The sequence below is a fragment of the Pseudorca crassidens genome, chromosome 15 (genome assembly GCF_039906515.1).
Source record: "Pseudorca crassidens isolate mPseCra1 chromosome 15, mPseCra1.hap1, whole genome shotgun sequence".
NCBI lineage: Eukaryota > Metazoa > Chordata > Mammalia > Artiodactyla > Delphinidae > Pseudorca > Pseudorca crassidens.
In genome coordinates this window covers 84,379,521-84,394,914 of record NC_090310.1, presented here as the reverse complement: position 1 = coordinate 84,394,914, position 15,394 = coordinate 84,379,521, and the positions used below count along the sequence as shown (strand labels likewise).

The 15,394-nt window shown below is 47.0% G+C and overlaps 1 protein-coding gene across 1 annotated transcript in view; it reads left to right on the top strand.

The window, feature by feature from the left end:
- Nucleotides 1–3,743: 3,743 nt before the first annotated feature.
- LOC137208076 (serine/threonine-protein phosphatase 4 regulatory subunit 1-like) overlaps nt 3,744–15,394 on the top strand; it is a 39,303-nt gene continuing 27,652 nt past the window's right edge. Inside the window, 3 exon segments of the mRNA XM_067708527.1 lie at nt 3,744–3,900; nt 4,927–5,069; nt 13,770–13,916. Coding sequence (XP_067564628.1) covers nt 3,744–3,900; nt 4,927–5,069; nt 13,770–13,916 — 447 coding nt within the window.

Genomic DNA, 15,394 nt, shown 5'->3' with positions numbered 1-15,394 from the left:
CCCATCGTCTTCCTACATTTTACCTCTGCACAAGTTACAAACCCTACAATACCTTGTTACTATATTTGCTTCAGATAGTCAACTATCTTTCTAAAGCAACTAAAATGAGAAAAAAATATATATGTATATATATGTATATATATATACACACACACATACATATATATTTTTTTGGCGGTACGCGGACCTCTCCCGTTGCGGAGCACCGGCTCTGGACGCGCAGGCTCAGCGGCCATGGCTCACGGGCCCAGCTGCTCCACGGCATGTGGGATCTTCCCGGACCGGGGCACGAACCTGTGTCCCCTGCATCGGCAGGCAGACTCTCAACCACTACGCCACCAGGGAAGCCCGTGAAAAATATTTTTTATATTTGCTATCATTTTTACCATTTTTGTGCTTTTTAGTTCTTTTTGTAAACTGTCCATTTCTGTCAGATATCCTTTTGCCTCAAGAACTTCCTTTAACAATTCTTGTTAGCACAAGACCACTGTCAATGAATTCTCACAGCTTTCGTTTGTTGGGAGGTTTTTATTTCACTTTAATTAACAGACTTCATTTGTGTGAGCAGTTTTAGGTTTGCAGAAAAACTGAGCAGGAAGCACAGAGAGCCCCCGTGTTACCTGACTGCCCCAGCATGCCCAGCTCTTCCAGTGACCTGCAGCACGTGAATCAGGCTTATTTTCAAGTCCTCGTCTGACTGTTCCCACGTCGGCGGCCAATGACCTCACCCCTCCGCGTCTCCCTACCCAACACCTGCTCATCCGCACGCTCGTCTCCCTGCCTCATTCCTCCACGTCCTTCTTCTCCGTCTTTAGAATCGCATCACTGTTGGTCATCATCGATTTTCCTGCCTCCTTACAGGCCTCGACTGTGAGCTCCTTCAGAGCGGGACCTGGAACTTGCTGGTCTCTGCACCCCCGGCTTCCTGCCCCTAGTCCAGAGCCAGTGGGGCTAAACTCATGATCATAACTGCACAAGTGGGTGAGGGAAAGGAGGGACAGAGACGCCAAGGGTTCCTTCCGTGGTGACATTTCCAGGGAACATGCCATGTGAAATCAAGCCATCCTCTTTCTTTATGTTTAAAAAAAATTCGCAGAAATAATACATGCTCTTTGAAATGTAGCAGTTTCAGGAGTTAAATAGTGAGAGTCTCCCTCCCTTCCGCACTATAATCTTAGATAGTACCCATGAGCCGTTCAGTGTATATATCCTTCCACACGTTTCCTAAATGAGTGTACGTATATATGAGTGTGTTTATATGTACATGTATTGCACACATATGCAAAAGCATAATTTTGTTAAGAAATGGGTTCATACTGTATGTAAAATTCTTCCTCTTGTTCTTTCATTTCATGTATCATGGGCAGCTTTCTAACTCAGTGCATTTCTCTAGGTACCTGTAAAAATGCTTGTATGGTATGCCAGTGTATAGCTACATCACAATTTATTTTAGCTTCCCTCTTCTGATAGACATTTTGATTGCAATTCTTTGCTTATATCGTAATATGGTTGATGGCTGATGCACTAGAGGACTCATCGTGTGCCAGGTGCCATGCTCTGAGCTTCCCGTGCACGATCTCGCGATCTCATTTAAGCTTCCTCACACTTCCCTGAGGTGCACAGTTGTCCACTGTTCTTTCATGTCATTAGCACAGCTGACAGCAGTATCGACTCTGATGCTTCTGGACTCTGCTCATCCGCCGTGGCCTCGCCAGGCCGTTCCAACATGAAGCAGCTGAAGTGTTGGTGCCAAAGCCCCGGCCTGTTTGCGTCCTTAGCTCTCTCGCGCTCTGAATTCACAGCGGTGGATGTGCCCCTGCTTCAGGGCCCTCTCTTACCCCTTCCCTTGCCCTCCTGAAGAGGGCAGGCCTCCTGTGACCACTTGAGGCTGCATGCAGTTCTGTCTATCCGTTCTATGGCCCTACAAGCAGACTGGGGATCTTAGTTGCTTGATTTCCCCCGGGAGGCTGCCGTGAATGTGGTCCAGTGAACTGTAATCAGGGACTTCATAGTGTCTGTTCCGGCTTCCCCAAACCTCCTGGCTGCCAGACCTCGACCTTTCATCCCAGGGGTGGTATAAGTCTCTCCACGGGCAGGCTCGGGCTGATGGATTTCTTCCCGTAGTATGCTGGGCCAAAAGATGCCTCTTTGAATTCCACACACTTCTAGTCATCTTTTTCTGAAAATCAAGGTGGGTTTTCGACCTCAGCTCTTCTCCCGATGCTTGGCCAGAAATGACACAGAGACGTGTATTATTTCTAGATTGTCAGGTACCCAGAGGAGCAGACAGAGGCAGACAGAGGCTCCTTTCCATTTGCTCCAAGACACCCATCAGGAACGCCAGTCCCTCTTTGCGGGCACACCAAGGCCTCCAGGCCACCGTTAGCCACTGTTGATCCCATTGACTTTTCCCCTCATCAGTGTCTTTGAAACAAACACCTTTATCAAGGCATACTTTTCATGCAGTAAAATCCACCCACTTAGAGCGTCCAGTGAGGTGAATTTGGGGTAAATGCAGGCACTCATGCAGTCATCTCCATGGTCAAGTTTGAACATTTCCATCAGCCCCTTGTTTCCTTGTTTGCCTCTTTGCAGTCAGTCTCCCCCTCTCTCACCACCGCTGGCCCAGGCAACTACTGATCTGTTTTTTGATGCTAAGGTTTTGCCTTTTTAAGAATTTCCTGTAAATGGACTCATGTGGTATGTAGTCCTTTCTGCTGGCTTCTTTGACTTAGCAAAATGCGTTTGGAATTCCTCCCTGTTGTTACCAGCAGTTCTCTCCTTTTTGTTGCTGAGTCATAGTCCACTGTATGGATATTCTGTGTTTTGTTTGTGCATTCCCCAATTGACAGACACTGAGATGTTTTCCATCTTGTGGCTATTATGAATGATGCTAATATGAACCTTTGTGTACAAGTCTTTGTGTGGACATACGTTTTTATTTCATTTGGGTACATACCTAAGAGGGAGTTGCTGCGTTGCATGACAAGCGTACATTTAACTTTTTGAGAAGCTGTCCAATTGTTTTCCGAGTAGCAGTTGTGCTACTTTGCATTCCCACGAGCAGAATCTGTGAATTCCTGTTGCTCCATGTCTTTATCAGCACTAGGTATTGTTATTATAATTTTCGTTCTTCTAGTGGGGGTCGTGTTACCCCATTGTGGCTTTTTTTGGTCTTTGTGTTTTGTTTTGTCTTTGAACCTTATTTTGCAGTAACTTCAGATTTACAGAATTGCTGTAAAGATGGTACAGAGAGTTCCTTTATGCCTTTTGCCCAGCATCCTTTAATGCAGTGGTTCTCAACCAGGGGTGATTTGGCCCCAGCGGACACTTGGCAATATATAGAGGCATTTTTGATTGTCACATCATGGGGAGGGGGCAGCCAGGGGGCTGCTACTGACACCTAGAGGGTAGAGGCCATTCGAGATTGAGATGGCCATCGGATGTCCCTTTGGACCTTTTCCTTCTGCATTTTGTATTGGTCACTTAATTCCCTCCCGCTGTTATGGGATCTCTTTTCCAAGTCTATCTAGGCCTGAAGAATCAGTCAGAAAAGGAGAAAAAGGTGTTCTTTTGTGCAGGTGGACAGTTTCCACCTCCAGTGACTGCCAGACTGGAGGATGTGGGTCCTCGTCTTATAGGATGTTGACCACCTTTGCATGTTGCTTGACCGTGTCTTCTCCCTCTGGACGGAGGTGGCTGACTTTCCTTTCCCCCATGATTGTATTACCTGCTCGTAGCACATGCCGGAATTAGCACACATAACTGTATGGATCCTTTCTCGCTTCCACAGTCAGATTATTGCCAGAGGGCTGCTTGATATCTTCCGGGACTTCAGTAACAATGAAGAAGACTTCATAACGGTAATGGAGATCGTGGTCAGATTGTCAGAAGATGCAGGTTTGTACAAGGATTGTATACTTTTATTTTATTTATTTATTTATTTATTTCTACGCGGGCCTCTCACTGCTGTGGCCTCTCCTGTTGCGGAGCACAGGCTCCAGACGCGCAGGCTCTGTGGCCATGGTGCACGGGCCCAGCCGCTCCGCGGCATGTGGGATCTTCCCGGACCAGGGCACGAACCTGCGTCCCCTGCATCAGCAGGCGGGCTCTCAACCACTGCGCCACCAGGGAAGCCCGCTTGTATTTTTAAGTTGTACATTTCCAAGAAATTGTATATAAGCTGTGATAGCTGATTGGCTTGCTTTAGATTTTGATCATTTTAACCGAAAATAGAAAAATAAACCCTTCCATATAGCTCCCATATTAGTTTAAAATATTCATATGAGCATGACACAACGCTTTTAAAAAGGCTCGAGTGGATGTTTTGAGCCCTTAAATGGATTCTCTTTGTAAGTGAGTCACCGTTTACGGTGCTGAAGCAATTATATACTCGTGTGAAATTTAATGTGGTGTATTGGAGCTAGAGCCGCTCTTTCGTTTAATGCTTTGCCTTAGAAACAATTGGGGTGCGTGGATTGTGGGGGAGTGCATTTATGAAAGAATTATTTGTAACGTATACTTTCTGGCTGGAATTTGAATAAGCACAGCCCATAGGTCTCGCATATATGCCGTTAGTTGTAATGGGTTTTGGACGCTGGCCCGGCATGCAGATGTCTTGCCCCCTCCTTGATTTATATATGGCTTGTTATAATAGAGTTGTCATTCTCTCTTCTTTTTATGTTTTTGTATTGCCGTATAGCTTATCAGCTTTTTATGTTTTTGTATTGCCGTGTAGCTTATAAGCTTTTTAAGCTTGTCTGTAGCATAAATACTCTAAATGGGAAATGATTTTTTAACCTGCATTTGTCTAATTTCCTTGATGAAGTATTTTAGTAAGAAAAGCTAGAAACTGTCAATATATACTATATAAGATGCTTGGCTTATTCTTATATAATTCTTTGTCTCATTTTTTTATTGCTGCAGAGCCCACAGTGCGGGCTGAGCTGCTGGAACAGATTCCTCCTATTGCCATTTTTCTACAAGAAAACAGGTCTGATTTTCCAGTGGTGCTCTCTGAACATCTCATACCCATCGTGGTGCGGTGCCTCGCAGATCCAAACAACCAGGTGTGAAAAATTATAACCTTAAGGTCTTTGTAGCAAATTCTCTTTCGTCTTATTTTCGCTGATATTCATAATTCAGAAAACAGCTGCTTAGAGTTAAGTGACTCAAGAATGAAAGGTCCCTTTGTGCCCAGTTTCTTTAATCACATAGGAAGGTAGATGGCACGCATTCTTATTATCATATTTCTTTTTTTTCCCCACTTTTTACTATGTAAATTTTCAAACGCACCTAGCCGTGGCGAGAGTATTAAAATGAATGCCCGTGTACTCTCCACCCAGCTCCAACTATCATTAACACTTGACCAGTCGTTTTTCATTTATCTTACCCAGATAAATCCAACCCAGATAAAAGCATTTCCCAGACATTTCAACTGTAAATGCTTTAGTATTGCTCCCAAGAAATCCAGACACTTAAAAAATCCCCATAGCGACAGTACCATTATCACAAGTATAAAAACTATCAGTAGGTCCTTAATATCATCTAACATCTAGCGACTGTTCAAATTTTCCCAGTTTTGTCATAAATCTGCTTTTTGCAGATAGTCTGTTCAAATCAGAATACGCACAAGGTCTACACATTGTATTCGATTGATGTGTCTTTTAAATCCCCTTTAATTTGTAACAGTTCTTCCTCCGCTGCTGTGTATTTGTTGAGGAAACTAGGTCATTAGTCCTATAGGTTTTTCCACATTTGTGATCCGGCTGATTGCATTTCCAGTGTTGTTTGAGATGTTCCTCTTTTCCCAGCATTTCCTCCAAACTGGTGAAGCCTAGAGGCTCAGTCAGACTCAGATTTTTGTATCGTGTAGTGAGAACACTTTTTAGGTGTTGCTGTGTTTTCCTGCTGCATCAAATCAGGAAGCACAAAAGCAGTGTCATCACCGGATTAGGTTTTGTCAGCCTTATCTGTTTATGACAGAGTTCCTCATCAATCTGTGATCAACCATTAGTTATCATCACCTAGATCTGGGATTTTGTTAGAGGTTGCAAAATTGTGATGCTCTAATTCCGTCCTTCTTTTATTTTCTATTTTTTGTTGATGTATAGTTGGTTTACAATGTTGTGTTAGTTTCAGGTATACAGCAAAGTGATTCAGTTATACATACATATGTATATATATTCTTTTTTTTTTTTTTGCGGAACGCAGGCCTCTCACTGCTGTGGCCTCTCCCGTTGCGGAGCACAGGCTCTGGACGTGCAGGCTCAGCGGCCATGGCTCACGGGCCCAGCCGCTCGCGGCATGTGGGATCTTCCCGGAACCGGGGCACGAACCCGTGTCCCCTGCATCAGCAGGCGGACTGTCAACCACTGCGCCACCAGGGAAGCCCCATATGTATATATATTCTTTTTCAGATTCTTTTTTCTTATAGGTTATTATAAAATGCTGAGTGTATTTCCCTGTGCTATATAGTAGGTCCTTGTTGGTTATCTTTTTTATATATAGTAGTGTGTATCTGTTATCAACATCATTCCTTCTTTTTTTTAATAAATTTATTTATTTATTTATTTTTGGCTGCGTTGGGTCTTCGTTGCTGCCCGCAGGCTTTCCCTAGTTGCAGTGAGCGGGGGCTACTCTTTGCTGTGATGCGTGGGCTTCTCGTTGTGGTGGCTTCTTTTGTTGCGGAGCACAGGCTCTAAGCATGTGGGCTTCAGTAGTTGTGGCACGCGGGCTTAGTAGTTGTGGCTCACGGGCTCTGAGCACAGGCTCAGTAGTTGTGGGCTTAGTTGCTCCAGAGCATGTGGGATCTTCCCAGACCAGGGCTCGAACCTGCGTCCCCTGCATTGGCAGGTGGATTCTTAACCATTGTGCCACCAGGGAATCCCTCATCATTCCTTCTTAATTTAATAGCTGGAATTCTTCCATAAAGAACTTCCCCCTCAGCTATTTGGTAACTCTGAAAAACTGTCTATGGGAGACAGGTTAAATGATTTACTTTTCCCCTTTATTTACCAGTTTCTGGAAGAATCAGTCGGTATCCTAATAATCTACAAGGTTACCAATTAGGTTTTAAAATTTTATGTTGAGTACTATTATGAACTCCTGAATTTTAACATATTAGATATGTTTTAAGCCACTGTAGTTTTTATTCTTTTTAATAATCAAATTGTCCTAGTTTTGACCAGAGGTAACCCTTCAAGTTGGCTCCTGAATTTTCTTGATGTGATCCAGTAGACTTTGCTAGCTCACTTTACCTGGAATCAGCTATTTCTCCAAGGAGCCCTGGTTCCTTTATGAGGGAAATAATAATAAGAAACGAGAATGTGGGTACCAGAGATGCTCATCGCTACAAGAGTGGTCATGGCTTCTAGTGACAGAGCAATTTATTTTCCTAAAAAAATAAAAATTCCTCATGAGTTTATATTGATATTTCCAACTCAAATTTAAGATTATAGGGCTTTTACTTACTTGATTTTTTTTACTTGATTTTTATATTTGTATCTTTTTATTTGTTTTTTACACAGTATAAATCTTCCTTCTTCATGGTATTAATGTGTGTGTGTGTGATGTGTATGTGTGTGTATCTAAAATAAAAATACCAGTAGTATTACGAACAACCTGGTAGGATTACTGAATATAGTTTAAGATTTCTTTGCAGTTCTTTTTGCTTTTAGGCTATCTCCCAGTAGAGATGCACAGTCATATTAATATTACTGTATTTTAAAGTCACTTGCATTAACCCTTCTTTTTGTGGTTAAGCTGCCATCCTGATACACAGTTAGGCTCATTTGTTTTCATTTATTTTTCATTTTTAAGAATTGCTTTAGCTTTTACGTTTTGATCTAATTTAGACTTGTAATTATTTAAAATGTTTTTACATGATTCTAAAGTCAAAACTGTAAAAGAAAGTACATTTAGAGAAATCTGATTTCTACTCCTGTCTCCCTCCCCGTTCTCTCTCTCCCCTATGGATGTTCATTTTTATTAGCTTTTGGTTTGTTCTTGCCTTCAAAAAATACACACGCACAAATAACTCTAAGCAAATACACATATGTCCTCGTATCCTGTACCGCCTTGTTCTGCTTTCAGGTGTGAGGTGGCATACTGTCCCTGGTGCTCTCTCCCTTGCTTTTCCCGTTGTCTTGGTGTCCCGGAGATTAGCCCATGACAGGCGAGGGAAGGCCTCCTCGTTACTTTTCCCAGCATCAGAGCACTCCACTGTACTTTATCCGTAGACCTTAGGTCATGTCTACCCTTTGCCACATTAAAATTGTTGCAACAAATAACCTTGTGTCATTTCTGTTTCTGTCAGTTGATTCTGGGGATGGATTTCCACTAATTTTTTTATGATATGCCAAGTTTTTGTTATTGTCATTGCCAAGAAAGTCTACAGTTTTGACTTGTAGTTTTCCCTTGATCCAAGCATTCTTAAAAGACCAGATGCTCACTTTTGACTATCAGACAGTGTGATGGGATTAAGGATGTTTTTTAAAAAATTTTTTGTGGTACACGGGCCTCTCACTGTTGTGGCCTCTCCCGTTGCGGAGCACAGGCTCCGGACGCGCAGGCTCAGCGGCCATGGCTCACGGGCCCAGCCGCTCCGCAGCATGTGGGATCCTCCCGGACCGGGGCACGAACCCGCGTCCCCTGCATCGGCAGGCGGACTCTCAACCACTGCGCCACCAGGGAAGCCCAAGGATGGTTTTAAATAAGGAAAGAAGTCATCCTGCCTCCACTGTCCTGTCATCAGTGTTTTGATTATTTTCGCATTTTCTTCTGCGGGCGCTTACATGTTTTCCTACGTAGGTCTAATCATAATGCGATGCAGTTTCCTCCAGCCATTCATTTGTTCAGACAGCTTCTGAGTGCGCATCACGAGCTGAGCGTGGCGCTTCTTGCTGGGGATGAAGAGATGAGTAGGACGGATTTTTCTACCCTAGGAAGCTCGTCTGTGTGTCATGGACGTTGTACATCTTCATAATCTTCATATTTTTAATTGTTTTGAATGCTCAGCTTCCTTTCAGCTTTCTTGTCCTGTAGATGCAGCGAGCTTCACAAAAGGTGCAGTTTTATTTTTCTGTCGGCTTTTCTCTTTCCTTTGGGTACGTTCTTAAAAATGAAGTTATGCTGGGTTGGGGGACTTGACACGTCCTTGGCCTCGCCATGTATCACTGTCCTACGTTCGACTCCAGAGGAGGGAGGCAGGAGCCGTGGTTTTGGTCCCAGGCTCTCGCGTGGTTCCTGACACTCAGCCTGTGTTTGCTGAGGCGTCGTGTCCGTGGCGCAGAGCCGGCTCTCCCCGCTGTCGGCCTGTGCTGTTCACGCACCTCCACTGCCCGCCTCCGCCCTGCTGTACCTCGGTCGCTCCTTTCCTGGGGTCTCCAGAGCTGCCTCCTCTGAAGTCCTGAAGATGTCGTCCACTCTCTCACCATTGACTTCCCACCGCCCTGAGCCCACCTGCCCTGGAGACCTCTGGCTCCCCGACCCGCTCTGTACCCTGCTGTTACTTCCTGTTCTTCCTCAGCTGCTCCCTCTCTCATCCTGCCCTTTAGGCCGTCTCCACCATCACGCTCCATTTCTTTCCCTTAGACCGTGCTTCCGCCCTCCCGGCCCTGCCGCCCGCAGCCCACCGGCCCCCTCCATCCTGGGTTCCCATCTTGGTAGGGGAGTCACATCGTGCACTGACTGGGGCCATTGCAAATCTATGGGTTCCAGTCGCCGCTGGGCTTGCAGTGCTGCTGGCAGTCCTGTTGCTTGTCCCTCATCAGCTGCTTTTCACGTTATCCTTGGCAGCTCTCATCAAGCCTCTTCACCTCACCCTGCCTTGCGCCTAGCCGGTGACCTTGCATTTTACTTCCCAGAGAAAACAGAGACCTTCAGTCTTCATCCCCTCTCTCAATGAATGGACCCGCCATCCACTTTCTTCAGTTCCCCAGAGCCACAACCTGGGAACCGCCCAGATCCTTCCTTCTCTCACCTCCTACAGCTGGTTAGACCCAAGTCTCCTTTGTTTCCGTAACAAACACATAACCTCTTAAGACACCCCCTCTGCCCTTCCTGTCGTCTTTAAACACAGGAATATGATGAAGTCGCATCTTAGTGAACAGTATTCAGACTCTTTAGCGCCCTCAGGCACAGCCCAGCCCCCTCCATGGGCCTCCCGTCCCCATCCCGCCGTGGACACCACAGGCGTCCGCCCCGCCCCTTCCTTCCGTTCCTGCCGGTCTCCCTACTCCTTCCCAATGCCTCTCTCCTCCCATCGGTCCCCACCTCCCTCTGACAGATGCCGACCGTGTGGGCTGCTCGCAGTGCCTGAAGGTCCCCGATGAGTTACGATTCATAATTGGGCCAAGACGAAGATTCCGCTGCTTGAGGCAGTGGGTGTGCCAGGCCCCATCCAGCACCTGCATTCCGGGACAGGCTGTCTTTCTCTGTTCATCGTCAGGTACTTTTCATGACCATTGAACATGCGGTGACTCCTGTGAGGTGTAAAATTCACAAAATTGGGCACGACAGCAGTGTTGTCACCACGACTGCCTCGATTGCTAACAGCTGCGATTTCTTGAGCTCTCACTGTGTGACGTACCGTGCTCTTGTTTCCTCTTCCTAACCATCTCGGGAAGAATGGGCATGCTGGTGAGTTCATCCTTGTTTCAGAGGTGAGGAAGCCGAGGTGCAGAGAAGTGTGGCCGTGTGTGTTGGGAGCCCGGGCTCATGAGGCTCATCTGGTGTATGTTTTGGGATTGCCCAGGTCTACTGGACATTGTGACCAATAGTTTCTCTCCCATTCTAGACTCTGAGCCCCTGACACTAGGACCTGGGTCTTCTTTATTTATCTCTGTGACCTAGCAAAGGGTCTGGTGGCTGGTAGGTATTTGGAACTGCACTGGCTGTAAACTCTCCCTTTGGTAACGTAGCTGTCCTGGGCTCCTTGCCTTCTGTCTCAGGGGAACGGCCGTCCGACCTCCTTCTCCAGTCTGATGTCTTCCTTCCCCTCTTTGGTCCCATCTCTTGTTCATAGCTTGCTTATTTTCCAGTCTCTTGCTTTTCTCTTTCAGTTATAATCATGCCTAAGTCTCCCTCATCTTTGTGTCCCCTGGCCTTGACCCTGAGCACACCATCACTCCTTTTCCAAGTGTCTGCACTGTGGCCTTGACCCTCTGTGGGCTCCCATTCAGGGGTCAGCTCGTTGTATTTCAGCTGGTGGTCCCGAAGCCAGTGAGAGGTGTCTTGCCATGGACTCAACTAATCTCATTGTGAAATCTGATGTTTTGGTTTTTTTCAAAAATAGTCTTAATTTTTAGAATTTCATAGAATATTTTAATCACATGGGAGGGTTATGTCATAAACACCCATATCCCTAACCGCCTATATTTGAGAAATGTTAACATTTTGCAATTTTGCTTCAAACCTTTTTATTTTTATGTATAGGTTGCAGGTATGGTGAAAACTGCACTGGGTCCCTCCTCCATCCCATTCTCCCTTCTCCCTTTTCTGTAGGAACCTGCCACCCTGGCTTGGTGTGTCCCTTCCATGCCGGGTTTTATAGTCACACCGCCTGTGTAAGTGGCCCTGAATAAGAGTGTCTTGTTTCGGGTGCTTTTAAAACCTTACATAAATGACATCAGGCTGTATTTTCCTTTCTGCCACCTACTTTTATTCCCCCCGTTTTTAAGATCTATCCCCGTTGATCCAGAGAGCTCCTGGTCAGTCATTTGAACTATTTTATGGCGTTGCATTTCTATTTTTTTCACCATTTATTTGTCCAGTGACTTCCTTTTTCCTTTGTTTGATCCTTTCGCCCCACTTGCCGCTGTTAACTGCTTTTGCGGTTTTGAAGAAACCTTTCTTGGACGCCCATTCAGCAGTTAAGGTCGCCCCATCCCGATATGCCCCAGACACTGTCCTTTATGTATATGAGGTCGTTTCGTCCCCACAGCCACCTGTGCGATAGGTACTGTCATTGCCCACTTCTACAGGTGAAGAGATTGAGGCTCAAAGAGGCTGATCCCCCGCGCAGGAGGCCCCACTGGTCATCATCGCACAGCACAGGGCAGGCACGGCATTCGCGCCACTGCAGTGTCACCTGTTGGGCTCGGAAGTGTCCCCCAGCCTTTCCCTCCCTGCCTGCGTCTTCCCCAGTCTCCATCGCCAGCCCTGGTCCTCGCCCGCCCTTCAGGCTGTTGCCTGGTCTTTTTCTCTCATGGTGCCGGGTCTCATCTGCTCCCCTGGGCCTGCGGAGGTCCCTGTGCGTGCGAACGCCAGGATGCCGCGTCTCAGCCAGGCCTCCGGAGTTGGTGTGTCGCTGACCTCCTCCCCCAAAGCCCAGTGGCTGGCTCTCCCTAGAGGTCTGCTGCATCAGATCCGCAGAGTTCAACTTCTCCAGCACCCAAACCTGTTCTCTCTACCTTCAGTCTTATTTTCTCTGTTTTATTTACTGGTGCCTGGAGGCAAAGATTCCGAGTCATCTTTGATTTTCTGTGACCACATGCATGCAGGGACCCCCTCTCCTCTCTGTCCCCTGCCCCCAAGCCCATGCCTGGTCACAGCCGGAAGCGTCGCTGCACAGGAGCCCCTTGCCTGCTCTCAGCATTTAGAAGCCTTCGAGGTTTCTAAACTGTCACCCTCACTGAGGCCAAGACGATCTTGCCACTCCTCTGCTTTTCCACCCTGGGGCTCCCACGGTGCCGGAGTAGCCGCCAGAAGTCTTAGTGGGACCTGGAAGCCTTTCCCGCTCCAACCTCGCTGGCCCCTCAGGCTCGCACTCCGCCATCCACCCGCCGCCCCCATGCGGTCACCCGGGACTTCTCCCCAGAGTTCATCTTTCTGCTCGTGAGCACGCTGTCCTCTCCCCTTTTCCTGCTTGCGGTGTTAGTCTCCTGGGGCTGCCAGAACAAAGTACCACAAACTGGGTGGCTTAGAACAACACCACCTCTTCAGAAACTTCTGCTGCCAGGCCTCCGGGGTTCCAGCCTCCCGGGCTCGCCTCTTTGTGACCAGGGCCTGTCTTATCACCTGCGGCTCTGCCTGCACGTTTCTGGGCCCCGTTGCCATTCCCCTGCCTTCCCATCACTGCGATGAGCTGCCAGTCTCATTACTTCCTCCACAGATTGGAATTTCCTGTGCTTTCACTTCCCCAAAATGTCCTCTCTCTAGCCTCTTAGGAGCCCTGGAGCTCTGGTGGTCGCTCACCGGGTGCAGACGGTGAGGGGCAGGCAGCTCCCCAGCCTTCCGTCTCTGGCCCCGGGAGCCTCTGTGCGCGTGTCCCGCTTCGCAGAGCAGGTCCTCCCCGCCAGGGCTCTACAGAGTGTCGGGAGGACAGCGGCGTGTTTTCCCACCCCCTGCATGCATGGTACCCACTCTCCAAGTTCACTCTCTGCGGTGGGAAGACAGACAGCAATGTATCATCATACAGGAAAAATGCGTGTGTGTGTGTGTGTGTGTGTGTGTGTGTAGAAATCTGGGGTAGGCGTTGTGAAGGCAAAGTGCAAGCCTGGTTACGCCGTCAGAGTGTAGATGCGGAACCCGACCCGAGTAGGAAACGGGATGTGTGACTTGAGCGCAGAGGAACAGTCGGTGCTGTTGGTGGCCTCATCTAAGGCCTGGGGGAGGAAGTGACCGAAGGGCCAAAAGATCCGTGTGGTGGGGCGGGCGGGGGCGGGGGAAGGAGGCAGGGGCCGGCCTGGCACTCACCGTAGGGAGTTTGGTCTTTGATCCTGAAAGCACTTTGGCTCATTCTGTGTTTCACCTTTTGCCTCTTCCAGGTTAGAAAATCAAGTCAGGAGGTGCTGTTGATTCTTCTGGAACAAGATCTAATTTTCCAGCACGATATTGAAAACAAAGTGTGTCCAATCCTGCTGGCGCTCTCTGCCCCTGACGGCGAGGATGAGTACAAAGCAGAAGCCGTGAGTGTAAGTCCCTTGGGGAGTGACAGCCCCGAGCCTCGGCGGCCCGTCCCATAACTTGACGTGTGCGGGACTCGAAGCGTCACGTGCGTTCAGTGCTGATCAGCACTGTTCCCATAAACAAGGCAGCGGGTGGTGTGGCCTCCATCAGAGAAAGTTCTGAGTTCAGATCCAAGCTTGTCTTGGAAGTGATTATCCTTATATCCAATTGTTTCCGGAAGGCAAAGCTTGGGAAATCAGAGTGATTCAGGCAGAGGTGAGGCAGCTGGCATGGACTCCTGCTGGGCAAGATGCTGAGGTTTATTAGGTAAACCTTGAGCCACCTTGGGTCATGGATCCTGTTTCCCAAAGTAAGGAACCGAGTGCATGTTTGGGAGCTGCTTTTAGGTGGTACTTGGACAATTAAAAAAAAAAAAATCGAATGGACATGTGTGTCTGTTTTATAAATTAAGATGAGACTAAACTAGGTATGTCAGCAAATAAGAGAGAGTCTATCTGAAGAATGTGGCCATCATGTTTACAGCAGTTTGAGAGATGCTGTGTTCAAGTCTCTGTGCTCTTGTCAGTTAAAGGTATACGATGAAAGAAAGAGTGTAAGTACTGAATGTCTTCTACTTTTAGTAGTTAATTTTGTGGTATCCTTGGGTTTGTAGGATTCTGTGCCCATTATGAAGTGATTATGCAAGCAAGGACTTCCTACTTGCTTCTGGAGCCCTTGTTCACAAACTAGCTGTTGACGAGCCAGTGCTGGCCTTTACGTGCCGCCCTTAGACTAAGACCCAGCTTGTCCTCGGGCTTCTCCTTCGTGGGTCAGGGGAAGGTCATCCAAGGCTACCTTGTGTTCCGTAGCTGCCGCTCCCTCCCCAGGGACCGGGGCAGGGGTTGCTGCACCGGCCGGCCCTTTGTGTTGGCATCACAGAACTAAACAGCTCCAGGAATGTTCCAGCATTTTAGGAAAATACATAAGGATTTACAAAATCTTAAGCCTTAATTGTGAGTACAATAAGATATGGTTGTTTTCTTGGTTGAGAAAGAATGATGTTCGAAAAAGGAATTCTTTTTCAAAGTGGAAACATACACCACGGAGCTAAAAATTTGTAATACGGCATCAGACCATTGGGTCATTATTCTTCATTTATGTAAAAGTTGTCCTCACCTATGAGTTAAAGGTCTGGCTTTTTTAACTAATTTAATTTTTTGCATATTCCATATGTTTATAAGATGAATCAGGCTGAAGAATAATTGATTATTAAAATTCAAATTCTCCAGGGTTCTTTGATAAATTTCAAGTTTCCCTGTAAGAAATTAAATTCATTTTGCAGGATGAACCTGGATAATGTCATTTAGTTGGGATGCTTGGCAGCCGAGCGGTAAACTTTGCCAACTAGATCTTCTTTTTCATTTGAAAGTTGGTTAGGCTAGTTTCCAAAGCTACAACTGACAACCAAATATCTTACCCCTAAAGACTGCCAAATACCATGACA